The 21,505-nt window shown below is 35.1% G+C and overlaps 1 protein-coding gene across 2 annotated transcripts in view; it reads right to left on the reverse strand.

The window, feature by feature from the left end:
• Positions 1–1,736: 1,736 nt before the first annotated feature.
• Positions 1,737–21,505, reverse strand: part of LOC131152009 (actin-related protein 2/3 complex subunit 4) — a 43,052-nt gene continuing 23,283 nt past the window's right edge. For both annotated transcript variants that reach the window (XM_058103562.1, XM_058103563.1), the window contains exons 6-8: positions 20,064–20,168; positions 17,612–17,701; positions 1,737–2,137 (exon numbers count right to left, since the gene is read on the reverse strand). In XM_058103562.1, the coding sequence (XP_057959545.1) occupies positions 2,048–2,137; positions 17,612–17,701; positions 20,064–20,168 (285 nt within the window). In that variant the 3' untranslated portion in view covers positions 1,737–2,047. The remainder of the gene's footprint in view (positions 2,138–17,611; positions 17,702–20,063; positions 20,169–21,505) is intronic.

Below are 21,505 nucleotides of genomic sequence, written 5' to 3' on the forward strand. Positions count from 1 at the left end.
CGCAAATGCGATTGTACTCTTCATTGCTCAAGTTAGGAAATAAAGACAATGTTTTGTTTTGAAGTTAAGTTGTACTAACCTCTTTTCAACGATTGTTAGCTCCATTCTTGACTTTGGAACATCTTCATTTTTCTTGGTGAAGAAGAAGTCTCCATTTGAGATAATCTCCCACATATCGAGAGCACTTGATTGAATGAAGATGGTCATTTGATTTTTCCACGATGAGTAGTTGGTGTTGTTGAACCAAAACATCAATTAATCGAAGGGTTTAGATCGTTTTTTGTTCACAAAATACCAAACTAAAATGTTCTATTCAGTTTGGTTTCTAGAGGTTGGATTCGAGTAATTGAACCATGAACACCCCTATTTTTTATTGTTAGGCTAAGATGCAGAATTTTTGGAGGCATTCGTGTGATGACATCTAGATGTGTTTTCAGCCACAGAATCGTAGACATAACTAGATTTGTCTTGTCTACAAATGTTATTTACGTCTAGCACAACTTAGGTAGTTGCACAGATCCTACGCGGTTGGAGGTGCCAACTGTGTATAAATATGACAAATGAGTGACATGTACACTAGAAGAATTCGTGCATGGTGTTATTGCATATATATATATATAAAGAGTGTGCAATCCTTATCTTTGAATAAAGAATAAGGTTGGAAGGTGTTGCTCCTCTAAATTATTGCTTTTATGATAGTGTTAACTATGTACGTCATACTCATATACACTAGCAGGATTAACCAATGTTCTGTGAGATTGTAATCGGCTTGTCCAAGTGTGCCACTCGGTGCCATCACCATGTCAAGTTGTGTTTTGTTAACTTAGACCTTCTGACAATAACTATAATTCATTGCAAAGGAAATCCACCAACCACAAGATATTTGGTAAGGACTCTTGCATATACATTTAAGTGCATCAAAATGTACTAAACCTCACTAGAAACAAAAAAAAAAAAAAGGAAAAAGAACCCCACGGTTTACACCCAAAACTATTCTAATTTTAATGGAAAACTTAATGCAATCATATTATTTTGAGTGAATATTGATTGAACCAACTAATATCCTAATTTGATTAGTCAAATGTGTAAACATTTTGATCTTATATGGAACTATTGTTTCTAGACATTAATGGGGTTATGATTTCAAGTTCTGCAAAACATGGTTCAAGTAATAAAACTGCAAAATGCTCATTTTTAGTTAATTCACAAAGAAATTTAGTAATTTCCCAATAATTAATTTGAAGTCCATGATTCTACCCTAAACCTATGTGAAAATCTTAAATTGATCGGACATGTTAATAATCAAAATAAACATGAAATTTCAATACTACTCTTAAACACAATTGGTTTAATCCACTTTGCAATTGAGTCAATTTCAAATCGTCTACTTATCCCTTTTCAAGTGAGAAATTAAACTCTTAATAGTTCAAAGGCCTCCAAGAAAAACAAACAAAATTTTGGCTCATGAAACAAAAAACATAATTTCTTTGTCAAAATTCACTAATCATGCATCAATATCCTCAAATCAAGTAAAATCAGGTTTGGATCATAAAAAACATCGAGATAAGTCTTAAGCATGCCCTAACACATCGTCACATATGTTTAAAAAGCTTAATACCCATGTGCATACCTCTTACCCTAGTTCTTGCACTCCAAGCTTCTTGAAGGAGCCCTAAACTTGTGATAAATCCAAGCTTTAAGCTCCATTTGGACAGTCTTGTTACTATAGCTCTCACTCCTCAAAATACACTCCTTATATTCATTTATGTACGGACAAAAGTCTGCATAGTACTAAGATTTTGCCTCATAAGCCATCATTGACTGCATAATAGTCAAAAAGCCATTGTAAACGCTTGCAGAAGAACAAAACAGAGAGAGTTGCTATAATAAACATAATCTTGGCATTGCACAAATGGTTAGTTACATAGGCAAATATCCCAAGTGTGGGCAAATCATTACAATCGAGGCAGCTCTGTCTAGTCCGAACAACTTGGTTAGAAAACATCCACAATAACCAAGCTCTTCAAGGTGTGATAATCCAATAGTTTCAGATGAATTGCTTCAAGAACTCTGTAGCAACAAGTCTACCGCGTGTGTTCACCGACAATTTTAGTTCGCTTATTTCTTTATCGATGTCCTGAATTTGAAAAAAGGGGTTGACAGTTCTTAGAATTCTTACCTCAAACATAACAAATAGAAAGGACGAAAAAAGATGGCAACAGAAAAGCAGAGGCAAAAATCACAATAATAATAATAATAATAAATAAATAATAAAATAGCAAATAAAATCCTAAAAAGCCTTGTCAGCTGCTTATTTGTGTACTTGAAGGTGTACATGGGACTGGGTGTCTGCAACCATGGCTCAACTTGCTATTGCACTATTTAATTTGGGTATGACAAAGTACATGTTAAAATATCTTCAAATATACCATATAATATAATAAATTATATAACAAAATAATTATATATTAGCAAAAATACAAAAATATTATTTGACACATGTTCTGAATGCACTTGCTCTTAATAATGCTTCCTTAACTTTCCCTGCTCATTCCCACTCAGATCAAATACCTAATGCTGTACCTTAGGTATGTGAAAATGCTACAATCAGTAAACAAATATTGGTAAAATTTTGACTTCAACGTTAAATGATAATTTTTTTTTAAATATAAAAAGGACAAAAGGATGATGAGAAAATTGTAGACAACGCCTATCGTGGTAGTATCCAATTCCAGTTATGATGCTTCATAAGTTTGAACTTTGAATGCAAATTGTTCTACGTAAATGCCTACAACAGATTATAGAAAGCCTTCTTTCCAGAACAATTACTTCTAGCGAGAGTCCTAAGGGCTCATTAAAGATGATGCAGAAAAACACAATTTCTGGCTCACAACAAGCAGGCAGTTAGTCACCGTCATTAAATCACCCTCTACTAAATCCTCCCAAAAATAAAGCCGTCAAGATGGCCAGCATAAACACAAAACTGCTTTTCACCCTTCCAACTACAGGAAGGGTGAATATGAGTGTGCACGGGCATGCATGCAAATAAGTGGGCAGGTGTATTGAGTACCTAGTCTATATGAACATGCGTCTATACATGTATGTAAATGCTTATGGTATACATTAAATAGTATACTTTTTTGTGAATAGCTAAGGATTCAAATAATATGATTCCATTTAAGCAGTATTATATATAGAGATCAGACTTACAATTAAATTTTATAAAAAAAAAAATTTAAATAAATAAATTATGGAACGTGAGTGATGGAATATAAAAGACTAATATTTTAAAAATAAGTATGAGATTTTCTGCTCAACACAACATTAAATAACATATAATCTACGAATATAAATAACTAAAAGGTATCATGCAAAATTTCATACACAAAAATTCATAACAAAGATATGAATTTAGACACACATACACATAATCTCGCACAATTATTTATAGAACACAATTTTGAATAAAAAATATGTCTTACTTTATGTAAATTAGTTTTCATGATTAAAAAAAAAAAAAAAACACATTTCACTCTCGGGGGACAGCGTCTGTGCACGGCAAGAGCCAGAAACTAGTTGCATTAGAAGCAACAAGATACTGTTATGTCTGTCCAATGAAAATCTCAAGTATTTACTCAACAAACCTTCGCATGCCGACTATTGGATTTTGACTTGTGTTTTTCACCATGAGCACATTCTATTAATAGAGGAACATTTTTATATATATAAAAAAAAAAGCTAAAAAAAAAAGAAAAAAAGGGCAGTCTGGTGCACAAAGCTCCTGCCTCCTGTGTATGCGGGGGTTGGGGAAAGGGGCAAACAATGATGAGTTTATAATACGCAACCTTACCTTGCATATTTGCAAGAGGCTGTATCCCAAAAAATAATTCTTCAATCCAAATGTCTTCAAAAGAAATATAGGTTGAACAGGCTGAAACGCGTATATATTTGTCATAAAGAAAAATGGCTTTTTCGGCCTTTATGACAAGGAAGGATATGCTGCAACAATTTCCCAACACAAAACCCTCTCTCTCTAACAAAGCAATCCTTTAGGTAGTTGACAATGGGCAAAGAATGAAGAAGCAAAGGCTTCATTACTCATCTGATGGTTGCAAGCCGTGGTGGTTATGAAAGGCTATCCTGGTCATTATTACAGGTGGGGACGCTGAAGGGGATTTGTGAGTGATGATGGCGGCAGTGGTTATACTTCCATGGGTGAAAATTGAAAGCAGTGATGGAGGCATAGTGGCTGAAAGGAAGATTGGCACTGATAACCATGCTGACTATGGTAGTGTTGTATGCCCTAAATGTCAAAGAGTTAGCGAAATTATTTTTTATGTTTTAATATTAAAATGAAAAATGAGCAAATTTATTTATTCACTCATGTATTTTTTTTTTTTTTGTACATTAAATTGAATAGTCCACAGAACTTAAATTGAGAACATATGTTTCTTAAAGTACTTAAGAATGTAAGGCATATGCTTCTCGATATTCAATTATTAAATGTTCCTGATCATAGGATTATTAAATAAACAATAATAATCCTGTTAGAATAGAACATGATGTGTGCCATTATCAGGTAGCTGGTAAGGCCATTTGTCTAGACACTACGGTTCCATTCGGTGCTTGGAATGGAATAGAAATTGTATAGGATCGTACTAATTTATAAAAAAAAACAATCATACAAAAGTTGAAGTTTTTCCATCCAACATAAAATAGAATAGGAATAGACATTCCCATGTTGAAATTTGGAAAGAATCATTCCTTGTTGATTCCTTGGTATGGATTAATAAGAATTTTTGCATTCTCATTTGCTTTATGATGACAACACTTTTGTTCTGTAAGCTATCAAATCCCTGTACAATGACCATTCTACTCCTAGGAATTGGCATTTTGTGAACCAAACATAACCTAAAAGAGAAATGTGGATGCTTAAAGGAAAACAAATATAGTAAGCATGGCCAATATAGTGAAACCATTATACTATGTTTTGCACGCCTGTCAATCTTTAACAAGAAGAATCATGGCTGTCTTGTATTAGAGCTACGAGACTTTAATTGCACTATATACTGAAGTTCTAACCGAAAAGTATGCATGTATTAATTGAGTTTAGTAACATATGGAAGCATGTAAATATACAACATAGGATTTATCACTCTCAGCAACAAAGAAAATGTCCGATGTAAAATAATTGGATATAACTCAAGAAAATTCTTTGCTAACATGGAATGAGAGTTGGAAAAAGAGGTGTTCCAATATCATAGATCTGGCACACATAATTAAGGGGTTTATGAGTACAATAATGGCCCTGGTGACAAAGAGGAGAAAGTTGTGATCATGGTCTTAAATTTCCACAAAATTGTTCAAATTTCCATTGAAATTTCTGCTTTCCACCACCCTTGAAATCGAAATGGAAATCGATTTCCGTCTTACATAGTATCTGTTGCAATTGCAAAGAATCATCCAAAGTTTATTAAAACCTCAAAATTTTAGGATCTATTTATTATCTTTTCTGTTTTCTGTTTTCATTTCTCTGCAATGAAAGAAGAGTGCAAAATTATATAAGTAAATTAGCTTCCTCTGAATTATTTTTGTGTGTGTCTGTGTTGGGAGGGGGGAGGGGGGTGTGGAGGTAAGGGAGTAAAACAGATAAATTATGAAGATTATCCATTGGAATGCTAGAGGATGTTAGGAAGAAGGGGATGATTAGGGATTTTTTGCTTACGAATTCTCCTGATAATGATATTGTTTTCTTCAAGAAATCAAACTTTACAATGTGGATGTGGGGGGGAGGGGGGTGGCAGAGGAGGGTTTGCTTGGGAGTATTTGGGAGGGCGTGTGCAAGGATTGGGAGGTTCCTCCTTCAAATTCTGCTAAGGGGATGTTAATTGTGTGGAATACTGTCTTTTTTTGTAAAGTAGATTGTCTTGTTGGGTTGCTTTATCTGTCAGTGTTGTTAGAAATTAGAGGTAAGTATTAGGTTGATCACATCGCTAGATGGTCTTACAAGATCAGCTCTTAGGTCTTATTCATGAGATGAGTTAGCTGCAGTGTATGGTTTTTGTCATCCTAGGTGGATTTTGAGGGAAGATTTAACGATGTGAAAACTGTTAAAGAAAAGGAGGTAGGCAACTTCAAGTATGTAATATTTTGATAGTTTTATTAGGGAGCATGGTGATAATGCCCTTTCTTCACTTGGGTTGTGGATGGGGATAGATTAGCTGCTAGTGGGATTGATAGGCTTTTGTTCTATAGTGAGTGGGAAGGTAAGTTCCCAATCTTTCTCAGAGTATTTTGTCTAAACCAGTGCCTAATCTATTTCCTATTTTGTTTGAGTTTAGTAAGGTTAAGTTTAAAAACATGTGGCCTGATCATCAGTATTTTCATTTTTGTTTGGAGTAAGGAAATGGAGAAGGGGTGGGAAGGTTTAGGCTTACAAAAAAACTTAAGAGGCTTAAGGAGGTGATGAAGAAGAGGAATGTGGAAGTCTATGGGGATAGTCAGCCCAAAAAGTCAAGTATTTGATAAGAAGATTGATCTATTTGATAGGAAAGAGAAAGTTAGGAGTATGTTGGGAGTGTGAGAAGGCTAAGAAGGTCTCATTGAAAAACAAGTTGGAGGAGGTGATCATTATGGAAGTAAGGAGTTGGAGATAGAAAAAAAATTTTAAATGGGTCAAGGAGGGTGATTGCAATTCAAAAATTTTTCATGAGTTGGCTAGCGATAATATGAGAAGGAACTTTTTTTATTAAGGATTTGGAATTTTTTGGGGTGAGGGTGGAGAGAGGTTATCTCTTATTCTCATATGATATAAAATGAAATCATTGGCTTTTTTTAAGCCTTTTTTAGGAAAACGATGAGTTGGGACATATGATTGAGGGTTTAGAGTGGAGTCCAATTTCTTCCAATTAGGTGATTTGGTTGGAGAGGCCTTTTGAGGAGAGTGAAGTGAGGGTTGTAGTGTTTTGGATGGAGAGAGATGGGGCTCCAGTTCTGGATGGTTTTACTATGGCTTTCTTTTAAGATTGTTAGGATGTGGTTAGGGAGAATTTCTTGAAGAATTTTAGTGAGTTCTATTATAATGAGATTGTTGGCAACTCATTAATTTTACTTTCATCACTTTGGTGCTCAAGAAAAGTCCCTTGATTAAGGTTGATAATATTCAGCCTACTAGTCTCGTTAAAAGTTTGCATAAGATTATCACTGAAGTTCTGGCAAACACACTATATCTCAAGTTCGAAGTGCTCTTATTGGGTGAAGAGAGATTGTGGATGCTTGAGGAGGATTTAAAAAGGAGGAAAGAAAGGAAGAGGAGGTTTTTCCTCAAATTAGAGTTTGAAAAGGCTTATGATCAAATTAGTTAGAATTTCCTTAACATGGTTTTGGCTAGAAAGGATTTTGGGCAGAGAAGGAGGAAGTGGATGAGGGGATGCTTGTCTAATGCTTCTTTTTCAATCATTATTAAAGGTCAACCTAAGTTTTCGTTCAGGACATTGAAGAGTGCTAGGCAAGGGGATCCCCTCTCTCCTTTCTTTATTCGTTCTCATGCTTGATACTTTGAGTAGGCTGATAGACATGGCAGTGGATAAAGGTTTTGCAAGAGAATTAGGAGTGGGGAGTGAGGGAATAGTGCCATCTCATCTTTAGTTTGCCGATGACATTATTATTTTCTTAGATGTCCATGAGGAATCTAATTCGAATGTGCTAACCATTTTACAGATTTTTGAGATGGTTTCTGAATTGAAAATAAATTTGGCAAAGAGTGGGACAGCGGGTATTAACTTGAATGATTCTAGATCTTTGGCCAGGGGTTGGTATTTTAGAGTGGCCTTTAACCTATTTAAGGGTTCCTTTGGGGGTAATCATAGGTTTGTTGCATTTTGGGCTCCTGTGGTGGAGAAGGTGTCTAAGCAGCTTGATGGGTGGAAGGGTGCTCTTTTTTTCTCTAGGTGGTCATATTAAACTCATTTACGCTCATCCCTTTAGTATCCTTTGGTACTTCTAGATGCTGGAGAACCGTGACAGATTTCCTTTAGTCTGGTGTTGGAGAGAAGAAGGTTCATTTGATTAGTCAAAAGGTGGTGTGTATGTCTAAGGAAGAAAGGGGCATGGGTCTTGGTAATTGGGTGTCTAAAAATTCTCTTTGGCACAAAGTTATTGAAAGCAAATTTGGCAAGCATGGGAATGGTGGGATGCAAATATGGGGATAAGATGTTCCTTGAGAATCCTTGGAGTTGCATTTCACAACTCTACTCTTTTTAATCCCATTTAATAAATTAGCTATCGTTATGAGTCTCATATTCGATTTTGGGAACATTTTTAGGCAGGTGATTCTGCTCTATTCATTTCTTTTTTCTTTGTGTTTTATCGTCTATCCTCATTGCACAATGGAGTTATCTCCTCTTTCTTGATCATTAATGGCAATAACTTTTCTTGGGATTTCTATTTTAATAGGTATATTAATGATAGGGAGGTGGATGATCTCTCAGCCTCATTGGGCTTGCTTGAAGGTTTTTGTCCTAATAGGAAGAACTCTTGGTTATGGTCTCTTCATTCTTCTGGGGAGTTTACTTGTAAGTCTTTTTCCAATCATTTGATTCTCATAAATGTGTCGTTTGAGCATTATGTTTATTTTTTGAAGGCCAAAGTTCCCTCAAAAGGTAAAACTTTTATTTGGTTGGTTGTTCTTAATAGAGTTAACACCAACAATCTATTGCAGAATAGGAGGCCTTCTAAGGCTTTACCTCTGGATGTGTGCTCTTTGTTTTTCAATATTTCAAAATCAGTTTCTCTCTTTTTGCACCATTCTTTTTCTTGAAATGTTTGGAATAAGCTTTCAGGTGTTTTCGGGGAGAGTTGGGTGTGTCCTCATTCAGTGAAAGATTTGTTAGCTACTTCCTTTACGACTTGTTTGGTTCAACGAAATAGTTATTCTTTGGAATAAGATGGAATATAATTTAAATTTTAGGAATCAAGAGAATAGTTATTCCTCATATATTCCTAATTATTTCATTCAACATGTAACTAAAAAAGAATAGACATCCCCACGATAAAATTTGGGAATAGTTATTCCTTGTTTATTCCTTCTTATGGACTCATAAAATGGTTCGTATTGTTATTTGCTTTATAGTAACAACATAATTTCTTATATAACTAATTGTAACTAACCTACTAAAACTAATCTATTCCTGGGGATGAGCATTCCACAAACCAATCATAACCTTAAGGGGTTTGGTAGGAGTGGAAGTGTGGGATTTTTGTCATTTTGCGGGCTATCTAGTTGAAGAAGAATGCTCGTATCTTTACTGGGAAAAAGATGTGGTCATCTTTTCTTTGGATAGGATTCAATATTTGACTTCACCTTGGGCTTTTGCAGAAGGATTTTTAAGGGGGTGTGCCTTTCGGATTTAAAGTGCAACTAGAATACTGTATTATTTAGATTGCAATTTTCTTTTTTTGTTTTTTTTCTTTCTATTTCTTAGGAGGATTTCTATGCTCCTTTTTATGTATATTCTTTCTCCTTTAATAATATTTCTCCTGTTCCTTTTTTTTTTTTTTTTAAAGGTGCATTCATAGTCTAGATGCCACATGGTAGAAGGAATAAATTTCTGATTGAGTTTCATTGTGACAAATGATAAAAAGGTTCACAAGTTCAATTTTATTATCTTGGTTGTCATGATATACTACTGGGAATCATTCATGACTAATAGAAACCTCAAGAATAGTAAAAGCCTTGAGCAAACTATTACTTATGCTAATTAATTGTTCCCAAGTTAAGTGAGAACTAGTAGAGTTTCATTTTAAAAAATCGAAAGGAGTTTTTTTTTCTCTTAACAAAAGAATATGAATTCATTTTTTCTTTTTTGATAATAAAAGAAAATATATTAGATAGGGAAAAAAGAAGGTACAATGTCCAAGGGCTAGGAGTCCAAAAAAAAAAGGAAAAAAAAAATAAAAAACCATAAAACAAAAGCAAAAGATCACGACATGAAACTAGACAAAATTAACCAAGGAAACTCCCTTTCAAACCCTTTCCATCATAATTTTCAGAGCTCTTCAAATTCACTAATTCCCTTTGACCCTTCAATTTATGACTTGCCACCATCCAAGCGGACTTCATTTCATCTAGTATGACTCAACTTTTAATCCATTTTATCCAAAAGATCCCGTTCTAAGTCCTTGGGAATTTACTCCTCAAGAGTAGGCAATATTCAATCCCTACACTGTAAATTGTTGACCAAACCATCATTTTCTAAAATAGACACTCCCTCCAGACCTTCCAAACAGGGAGGATGAACAAAAGATAAATCCCCTACTTCGTTGCAAGAATTAGAGACGCACCCATATTGTTTTTGAATCTCATCCAGCAACAACCCCCCAACAATCAAACTCACTAAAATCATCACTATCTGAATCCGAAAAGTCCCCTCCCCCCACATTTCCTTTCCTCTTCTTTTCTTTCCCATTGCAACACCCAACCTCTTTCTTTGTAATAGTCTTCCACTATACTAAGCTCTCCTTTCGAATCTCTCCTTGAAAACTTGGTCCCTGTCACACCAGAATTTTCTCTCCTCTTCAAACACCTTCCTCATCTTGGCACCCAACACCCATACCAGGTGCCTTTCGACAAGCAAAAAACCTTACTATCCTCAAATCTATCAAAATTTGGTCACAAGAAATCATCAATCTTCCCCAAAACAGCTCCTGGTTTTTTACTAGTTACCACCACAATTTTTTAACTCTCTTAGAGGCTAGTTACATTTTTAACACCGCAGTCTAATTCTAACTCTGAACTATTAACATTCTGAGTATATTCCGGAGTTTGTTCAGCCCAATTAAGAATTTTAGGAGGCTCTGGAGACTGGGAATGAGGTTTATCATCCTCCTTCCCACTGCTCGTTTTCTGAGCTCTAAGGACTGAAATCTGGGCCTTCCCATTCTTGAGATCCGGCACTGGCTTACCTAGTTCTCCATTTTCCCAACCAGTATCTGGATTCTCAGCATTTAGCTTACGTATGGAGCCCAAAGTATAGACTTCTCATTTGAGCCCAACTCAGATTTCCTATGCCTCAGACTTGCTCAAGTAAATGGCCCGGTTTATATTAAAAAGAGATACCTTTCTTTTCAATTAGTTGGACCAAGTCCAACACTAGAGACATTCTTCCTGGCCCCTTCCTCTTTGCATTTTGCCCTCCCCACCCCGAATGCAGCCCTAGCAACCTTTGAGAAGGGTGTACCCCCTGCAGAAACCCTAGCTTCTTTCTCAACAATTCCAGTTGGTTAGCAACAACTGCTGTCTTCAAAAGCCCAAAGTTCCTCATCTGAACCGCACCACCACACCTATAGCACCTCTCTTCCCTTTCGACCACCATACCTTGATTTCGAAAAAGAGTTTGGCAGTTACGACCCGTGCCTTCACCTATGTCGCCTTCCATTACCACCTAACTCCATGATCTAATGTGCGGATGATATCTGCAACTACATCACCCAAATATTTCTATAACTCCTTAGCTAGCTTGTAGAAAACACTAGCAAGGATTCACCATCCATTACCCTTTGCGCTGCCAGCAATGAACATAGAAAATCTCTTACTTTTCCATCCCAACCCTAACTCCAGGGACTTTCCCACATCCCACCTTCCTCCACCTGATCGACAACTAGTAGTTTGTGTACCCTTGCAAATGCTCCGAAAATCTCCCTTCAACCAACCCAAAATGGACAACCCATCAATGAACCATGATGCAAACTCTTCCAATAACCTTACCCTTCTGTTGCGAATGGCGTTGTTCTCGACCATGAGCAAAGATGAGATCCCCTCGCCCTTGTCCAAACACAGATTGAAGAAAAAATATGCAATAAAAGAAAAAAAGACAAATCATCAATCAAACTAAAACTAACAAAGCCATCCAATCCTGTTTGATTTCAGAGAACCTCACTCCTTTAGTCATAATCCCCACATTACTGTGACAACTGCACATCTCCAAAAAGCATATGCATCCTTACTTCTACCAAACTCAAAAATGAAATGACCAACAAATCCTCCACCGATTCTGAACAAATCCAATTTTCTCTAGATAGATCAAAAAAGCTTCTTCCAATCTTCTAAGCAAAATCACAGTGCAAAAACAAATGAGCAACTGTTTCTGAACTCCCAAAACATAATGAAAACACATAAGGAGAAATTGCCTTTGAAGTTCTCCTACTCTGCAACAGATTGTTGGTGGTAACTCTATTAAGAACAACCAACCAGATTAAAGCAGTAATATTTTATGAAACTTTGGCCTTCCAAATACTTTTATAAGTCATAAAATAAATATAAGCACTAGTCAAGATCAAAGAAAGATCCACAAGAATAAACCTTCGACGAATCTATGGACCAACAATCCACTCCTAAGGATGACAATTCTCCAGCAACATCAGCAAAGAAGAAGGCCCCTCTACCTCCCTATCATTTAGAGTTCTACAAAAGTGGAAGTCCCAAGGATGCATATGACCGTCAGCAACCAAAAAAGAAGAACTAACATCATTATACCACAAAGTCAAGCGGTAAAGACAAGGAAAAGAAATGGACAAAGCAGTGGTAACTATTACTCACCTAGATATCTTCCCAAAAATGAATATGAGAACGATTGCCCAGAACAAAATTAGTATGAGGAAGTAAAAGGGGTAAATCTAAGCGATAGATCTCCAAAGACAGTCCAAAGGACATCTAAATCCCAAATTAGCATTGCACCTTTTAATAACTTTGTGCCAAAGAGAAGACTCCTCTAAGGGGGCGTTTGGGTCTCGACATCTTTCAAGATTCCTGGGAATGTGATACTCATAACATCTCATTCCCATGTTTGCTTGAGCATGAAAATATGACATGGTGGGAATGTTCACATTATTGGGAATGAAAAGATCCCCATGAAACACGGCATCCTATTCCCACCTCCCCCTATGGGTAAGTTTCAAGGAAATCCCATCCACTTTTTGGACCAAATTGCCCTCACTATTTTGAATTTTTGACAATAATGCCCCTATAATATAACATAGACATAATATTCTTATATTAAAACAATAATTATTAATAAAATAAAAATTTTAAATTAGTATAAATATTAATTATTTTTTATTAGAAAAAAAAATATATGTAATGTTAATTTAATATTTTAATACATAAATTATTTTTAAGATGTCTATTAAAAGTGTAAATATTTATGTTAAATTTTTTCTATCTAGAATTGCAATAACATGATATTCTCGCAATGGTGTTCCTCTCTCGCACAAAACGCTCTCTTCACACATCTCATTGGTGCTCGAAATCATGTTCATAGTACGAACTCATGGTGGGGGTAAGTTAAATACAAATTGAAGGTAAGTCCTTAGATCTAAGATTGGATAAGATAGGGAAGGTTGGAGCCCTTTTTGTCCTTGAGAAGAATTGTAAGTGCAATCAGTGGGAACATCTCTTTTTAGCTACAACTTCATGGTTTTCTTAGGGATTCTCATCTCACGAAGGTACGTTGTGCAAGGGTTTCCGAAGAGGCCAAGTGGGATATGTCGATTACTAGATGATTCATGCGACTGGGGCAGGGAAGTTCATAGAAATAGAGCATGGATGGAGGGGTAAAAGGTATTCCATTTTTGCTCCTGAAGGGTTGGAAAGGGATGGATGGTCTCGATTCAAGGATGCGTTCGTTGCTTCGGAGAGTTCTTGTCAGTATGGATCTAATACAGCTAATAACAAGAAGAACAATAATCGTTCATGGAGTCGGGCAGCGCAAGTGATGACTGAGGTCGCTCGATCCTAAGAGTGTGCACTGTGCAGGATGGGGTCTATGCTCGTTGAAGGGGAAGAATGAATGAGAAGTTCATTTCGTCAGCTTCTTATAACCAATTGACACGAGCAAGGGCATCTCTTCCAGCTAAGCAACCGAGATCAGAGGCGCCCAAACCAAAAGGAAGTCCTCTAGCCCAAATCTGGTGAGGCAACGAGAAGTCAGAGTTTTTCAAAGCAGAAGCAAGATGATCAGCGATTATCTTCATACAAGGCATGGGATGATATTCCTAAGCTGCACTCCTCTTCAAACAACGTCCTTGGTGGGCATCAAGAGGCATGTTATGATAACATCAAAGAACAGGCAATGGAAGTATGAAATCAAGGTGCTTCTCTTCAGCAGGAGAAGAATGAAAATCGTAGAAGCTTCAGGGATGAAAGAGGGGGATTATGGCTCTAAGAATCTTAATTCTTGGGAATGTGAAAACCAAGACTTCATGTTTGGATCAGCGGGAAATCTTGATGGTAAGGGAGTTAGATCAAATAATTTGAAAAGAGGAAAGGTTTACACCCATCATAAGGAAGAGCAAACTGGTGAAGGGAGGAAACTTAATAGAGATATGTGAGATTTGCCAAGTGAAAAGACACATAAAACTATTAAGAGTGATTCCAAAGGTGTTCTAAGTATTACAGAGGAACCAATTGGTGAGAGGGCCAAATATTGTAAGGGCAGTAAGAGATGGGAAGATGTTACGAATGAGGATAGTGTAGGGAGTAGCGATTTTGAAAGCGAAAAAGGATTACTTTTGGATCATATTCGGGATCAGTATGGGTATTCCTCTTATTCTTATATGGAGGGCCTAGGGGATTTATTTTATATGCCACCTCCTCCTTTAGAAGGCTTAGAGGGAATTAATATTTTGATGATGAGGTTAATAAAGTTGAACAATTGGTTAAGGATGGAATTCTACCTACTCTAGTCCAAGAAATCTCTAGGAAAGAAAATGAAACTTAGTGTTTGTTGGATGAATTGGGCCGGAAGTTGTTTGATCAAGGAGGAAATGAAGTTAGGCTTGACAAGGGAAAAGGTGAAGAAGAGTCAACAGGAGCTAGCTAATTTGAAGTGTTCAATGAATTATGACAATAAGGGATTGAAGAGGGGATTTTGGGCTGATATTAGCAGTTTATTTTGTTTTTATTTTATTTTTTACTTTTCTTTCTTTGAGTTTTATTTTGTTTTTTGTTTTTTTGTTTTTTTTTTGGATTTAGTATCCTCGATATTATTGTAAATTCTATTTCTTAATAGATTTTCTTTTGCTATAAAAAAATATATTTTAATTGACATTTGTAATTGATTAAATAAAATTAATATTATTATTGTCTTATAAAATTTAAATATAATAGCTAATATTTAGCCACTATATTACCCTTAATTATTTTAGTTAAACAATTATTAAGTGTTAAATGTTCCAATTTTTAATTGTTGAAAATTTTAGGATATAGGTTTAATTAAGTATGTATTTTCAGTAGGTTTTTGGGTTGAAAATTATAACTGTTCATATATTAGTTACACACATGTCAAAGGTATATAATGGTCATCTTTTTAAAATACTTGTCAAAATTCCCATGTTAAACCAAACATTGGCATGGAAATCTTGTGTACATTCCTAGAAACCTTACAACGTGAACCAAACAAAAATATTCCCATGAGCCAGGCATTCTATTCCCAAGAATGAGATTTCCAGGAATGTCATTTCATGGGAATATTTTTTATGCCGCAAGTGAAATTGCCAAAGCTATTTACCCATAAGATCAGTATTTAGACACCAACTTTCCAAGACCCAAATAAAAATACTATTACTATTTGAAACTAGAGGGTCAGACTATTACCAAATAAGGATAGGCTGTAAAGCTGTAAATGGTGTCCTCCTCTCTCTCTCTCTCTCTCTCTCTCTCTCTTTTAAAGTGTAAAAAAACCCTATGGGGAATCCATCAGTTTGAGATTTGACCTGTGTGAATACTCTCAAAAGGCAAGCCACATGTGTAGCTATTATGGATTATATAAAAGTAGCATAATCAAGAGTGATTTAAGGCTAGTTCATGATCTTTTGCTCTGGCGGTGAGTGTATTAGAGTAAAAAGGGTCATAGTAACCGCATCCATACGAATTCATTTTTCATGGTAACTGCATCCATTGGAGGACTGATAAAAATCATAAAGATTCCTGCATTTTGATCCCAAAATCCTCCAATCTAATGCTTTAAATGATTTTTAGTAAATTTTAATCAATCTAAATTCTAAGATAACAAATACTACAACTACTGGATGTTATCTAGGTTTCTTTAGTTGCCATTGAGAGGAAGAATCATGAATTTCCACTCTTCACTACTTTATTGATTATAATTCAATTTAAAAACAAAGAAATCATAAACATAACAAAATATAAAATATAGAACGTCCATATTCAAACACTATCTCCAGATTAGGTGCAAAAAAGTATTTAGAAAAAAGATGGAAGGAATTTGCAATATGCAAGTATTTATGTTATTTCAATGAGAGAAAAAGTTAGATTTATTTTTGGGCAAGTTATTTAAGAAAATACATATGAAACATTAAAGTAAATGAACCTAAAAATGAAAAATTTACCCAAAAAAAAAAACCATTGATTAAATAAGTGAACTTGAAATTGAATTTTTTGGTACAGGAAAAATGTGAAAACAAGAGATAATGTCAAAGAGGAGTGAAATTTCTGACAAAGTAGCTGCCTGTAACAGTCTGCAGCAGCCCATAGCAGTTCATACTCCATAGCGGACAATGTAGCTGCTGCCTGTAACAGACTGTACTGGCTGATACGATTGAGAATCATAGGGCCTTTGAGATACCTGCCTTCTATAGTTCTTGGAAGTCAACAGTACGTATGATGTAATGGCCTCCATTACGCACTGACTATAAAACTATGGGTAAGTTACACCTCCATTTGTGTTTAGCATATAGCTTCTGTACTAAACACATGAATCTGATCATAGATTGTATGGAATCAAATTATATAAAAAAATTTGAATTTCTTTTCCATTTAGTTGCATGACTTCTTACATAGATTTAAATTGAATGGTAAACAGATTATTGCAGGTAAGTTCAGTGGTAAGGGATAAGAGCAGGAAACTCAGGACAATAGGTACTTTGGCAAACAAAGAGAATGTACACTTAAAAGATATTAGAGAAACATAAACAGCCACATATGGTTGTGGTAATCCCTTCTGATTCTGATTAGTTAGTCATTGAAGGTAGTCACACTCCACCAGTATCCTACATCTTATAAAACAAAAATAGAGGGTTGATTAAGAATTTTTGTTTGAGAGGCATTTATTGGGATGTTATGTGCTAGAAGTTACAGCTAGGTATTTACATTAGAACAACTTTGCCAAACAAAGAGAATGTTCACTTAAGAGATTAGAGAAAGATAAACAGCCACAGATGGTGGTGGTAATCCCTTCTGATTCTTATTAATTAGTCAATGGAGGTAGTCACAGTATCTTCAATCTTATAAAACAAAAATACAGGGTCGATTAAACATTTTTGTTTGAGACGTCTATTGGGATAGTATTTTCTAGAAAGATAAAGCTAGGTATTTACATTAGAACAACTTGTTTATGGTATTGAACATTAAGCCATTTTCCATAATGAACAAAATTTGGGTAGGCTTTTAGAATTTAGATTTAAAAACTTCTAAAGATCTTGTGTATTTTACCCTAGAAAACAACACTAACAACCATCTACCAGAAAGAAATTAATCTACAAAAAGACAAGGCAAAGGAAAATGATAAAATTCAAAAAGAAAGGCAAAAAATCTTGCCTCCATGAATTGCACAATAAAATCTATAAGCTTGTGTTTCTGCATCTCTTCACAGTGATAGTTTGTAATGAGAAAGCTAATGTCAAAACCCTGCAAAGTGAATAAACCACATATCAAACAAAGTCATCTTTAAAACATGGAAACTAAACTAGAAAGAATACATTGATATATTGGTTTACTCCTTGAGGTGCTGCACTTGTATAGTAAGCTACACTGCAGGCAGTGTATGATTGTTCAATGCTACAACCCAACAAAGAAAATGAAATTCTATCAGACTAGATGTCAAGGATTCTCATCTTAATTGTGCTGACTTTAAAATTTTCAGTTCATATTGGCAGCTGTTTACATAACAAAGCACTGTCAACTTTCCATTAAATAAAGAATATATATATATATATATATAGTAAAAATAATAAATATTTTGACTGAAAAAATTTTGATAAAAATAAGCCTAAAAAATCATTTTATCGACAAACTAAATCATCTTCTCTATCGAAAACTGGAGCATAGGAATTGGGAATTGTTCCAACTGAATTTCTCTAGACAGCACAACCAAGGAGCAAGATCAAGAACACTGCACTTACGAAGTTTGTTGTCTGACACAGACAAAGACGAAAGAATAATAAAAAGGGCAGCCCGGTGCACAAAGCTCCCGCATATGCGGTGTCCGGGGAAGGGGCGGACCACAATGGGTCTATAGTACGTAGCCTTACCTTGCATTTTTGCAAGAGACTGTTTCCACGCCTCGAACCCGTGACCTCCAGGTCACACGGCGACAACCTTACACAGACAAAGACGAAAGAATAATGTAGAATCAAATTCTGAGAGGACATATTAAGAGGCCATTGTCCAGTCAATTGGACAACATCTACATCATCCCTATCCCTTTCAGCTAATGGATTTTCACTTGAGTCCAATTTCTAGATAAAGAGGGATTGGAAAATCTTCATACAGACAACAAGTACACACAATTGTTTTAGTTTTACACTTTAATTAAAAAGTTGAGAAAGGTAAGCCTTCTAAAATTATTTTTGACCATTTTACACTAGTTTCCACTGATGGAATTTTTTCATTTATTTTGTTGCATTATAAATCATATCATATAATAGATGATTTGATAAAAATTGAAATTGAGCTTGTCTAAAGCTTTTTCAGTTTAGGAGCGAGGTTTTGTCAAAAAACTAGCAAAGTTTTACAGAGAATCTAAGTCAGAAGTGCTCAGTCAAGATTGCATATTGGTAGGTGAGGAATTGGTCAATTCAGTTATTTTAGTTAAATTTCTGCTTTTACTGAAATTTTCAGTTAAATTTTTTCATGAACCGATTTGACCGAAGCTTACTGTAGATACCAACCTAGTGATCTGTAATTGACTGAAATTTTAGTTAACCCAGCTAACCAAAGGCCCAAATTGCTACTTGGGTCCTTGGCTGTGTACCATGAAAGGGGAAGCACCTCCCTGCATATAATATATGCATATATAGCCCCTCTCTCTGTATTCTATTGCATTCCAAAAATAACTAAATAAATATTTTAATAATATGAAATATGAATAAAAATTAATTATAAAATAAATAAATGAAAATTAATTTCAATAATTATATTAAAGATTTATATACAAGTATAAAAAATATTTTGGTTCATCAATTAATTTTTTCTTAACAAAGCAATAACCAAAAAGCAAAAATTCAAAAAAATTACACAGGACAGACTGAAGTAACTAATTAACCAAACCAAAAGAATTGGTTTTTTACAGTTTGGTTATCTAATTTCATTTTAACCAAATAGCGCTCAGCCCTACAGAGTGGAAAAATCACTTTGTATAGTAGGTTCTTGCTTTTATGGAATTTCATAATTACAATCCGATTGTCAGATTCCAATAAAAAAGGCACACTTCAACTTTAAATTCTAACATTATTATGGAAGAAAAGATTTGCCAGTATCTGATTGGCGAAAAAGACAATATCATAATATACAATCGCAAACTCAGAATAAATTATCAATAATTCATATTGATCATTAAACCTGCATGCTATATAAGATGTACTGCAAGGACAAGCAATGCATGAAAAGTAAGCAGGATCAAATTGACAAACCACAAAGCAGAAAAATCAGGTATTATGCTGGAACCAGAATATATGGTTCAAAATATAAAAGGGAAAAAAAAGTGTAAGCATACTGTCCAGATCTTAAATGAGGTCAATACCAGCATTGCCATTTTGCCACCCATAGTGAGATTTTTTGAATCTAAATAAATTGTTTTCATTATTGGCAATAATGCTGCCATTATATGAGAAAGCTGATATTTAAAATTATGTACATATTTTTCAAAAGACAGTGACAGAAGTTCCCTAGAGGCAAATTATCATCAACCAGTCAGGCAGCAGGTCGTTTTTCACAGAGTATAAACTCCATAGAGAAAATTCATTCATCAACTCATTCAGATCCTATATACCTGCACTGGCTTTCTCCTCAGTACTTGAAATGCCTCTGCCCTCATCGACAAAAATCTAAGAAATTTTTTAGCAAGTATGTTTTCAAGTTCATCAGCCTGCTTTACCTGTAGAAAAGGGAGCAATATCAAATAAGTATAATGCTTAAGTATAGAATGCATTCTTGTAGACAACCAATTTTTGTGTTATTCATTGTCCTTTGGTCCTCCACATTAAATTAGGAGTTTTTCACATGCATCAAATTATCCAAAAAATACTTTTCCCATGCATTATTTGATGCGTAAAATCACTAAAAGCTTAAGTTGTTATCATGTGGCCCAATGATGTATATCAAGCCTCCACTCTGCTGCATGTGCAGCCTAATTGCACATGGAGAGATGAACAAGCAAAAGATAACGCTAGTGGGAATAAAATAAACAAACAAATGATAAATGTGTGAACCCAGGACCTCCTAGCAACCATCGCTTTGATACCATCTCAAGTTACTACTTGACCTAAAAGCTTAAGTTGTTAGGCTGAGGGCCAGCAATGTATATCAAAGCTCAACATCATGTCTCCAACCTATTCTGATTGACTATGTAAAACTTCGACGGGTTCTATGCATTCAATTATAAAGTTCTATTGTCCATTTTTTGTTAATCTAGTAACCTAACTAGATTTTTGGATGCATTTTTTTGAACAGAAATAGAAGATATGTTCATTGAAGAGGAAAAAATATAGAAAAAGTCCTCCGAAAAAACAAAGAGACCAAAATAGGCTAAAAACAATCAAAATAAAACCACCTTTCAATCTCTTTGAAGAACTGAGAAAGGCACTCCTTTAAAACCCCCAGCTGCGAAAGACCAGAGTGAAGCCAAGTACTGAATCCTATCCCAAAGAAGTGTACCAGAATTCCTCTTTTCAGAAAACGAGCATTCCTTTCCATCAAAATTCCCCAGAAAACTGCAAAGATGCCACAAGTCACAAGACTAAACCATCACCGCTCTTCTCAAAACCTGTCAAAGAGATGTAATAAATTCTCCACTGAATCCAAGCAAACGCAATTCTCCCAAAAAACAGCAAATAGCTTATTCCAGATACCCCAAGAGAAAGAATGATGAATAATAGATGCAGAGCAGATTCTGAGCTATCAAAATACAAGAAACTAACATCTGGAGATAATACCTTCAAAGGCCTCCTACTCTGCAGCAGATTGCTGGTGTTAACTCTGTTAAGAACAACCAAAAAGTAAATGCCTTGATCTTAGATGGGACTGTAGCTTTCCAGATGAAACAATGAAGGGGAAAGGATTTAAAAGATTTGGTCAAATGCTCAAAGAAAGATTTTGAAGAATAGAAACCTAAGGAATCTAAAACCCAACTACAACTATCGCTCACATGAGAAATGACAGCCATCCAACAGAACCAACAAAGAAGATAATTCCTCCAAGTCCCTATTATTTAGA

Source organism: Malania oleifera, chromosome 3, assembly GCF_029873635.1.
Source record: "Malania oleifera isolate guangnan ecotype guangnan chromosome 3, ASM2987363v1, whole genome shotgun sequence".
NCBI classification, from domain to species: Eukaryota; Viridiplantae; Streptophyta; class Magnoliopsida; order Santalales; family Ximeniaceae; genus Malania; species Malania oleifera.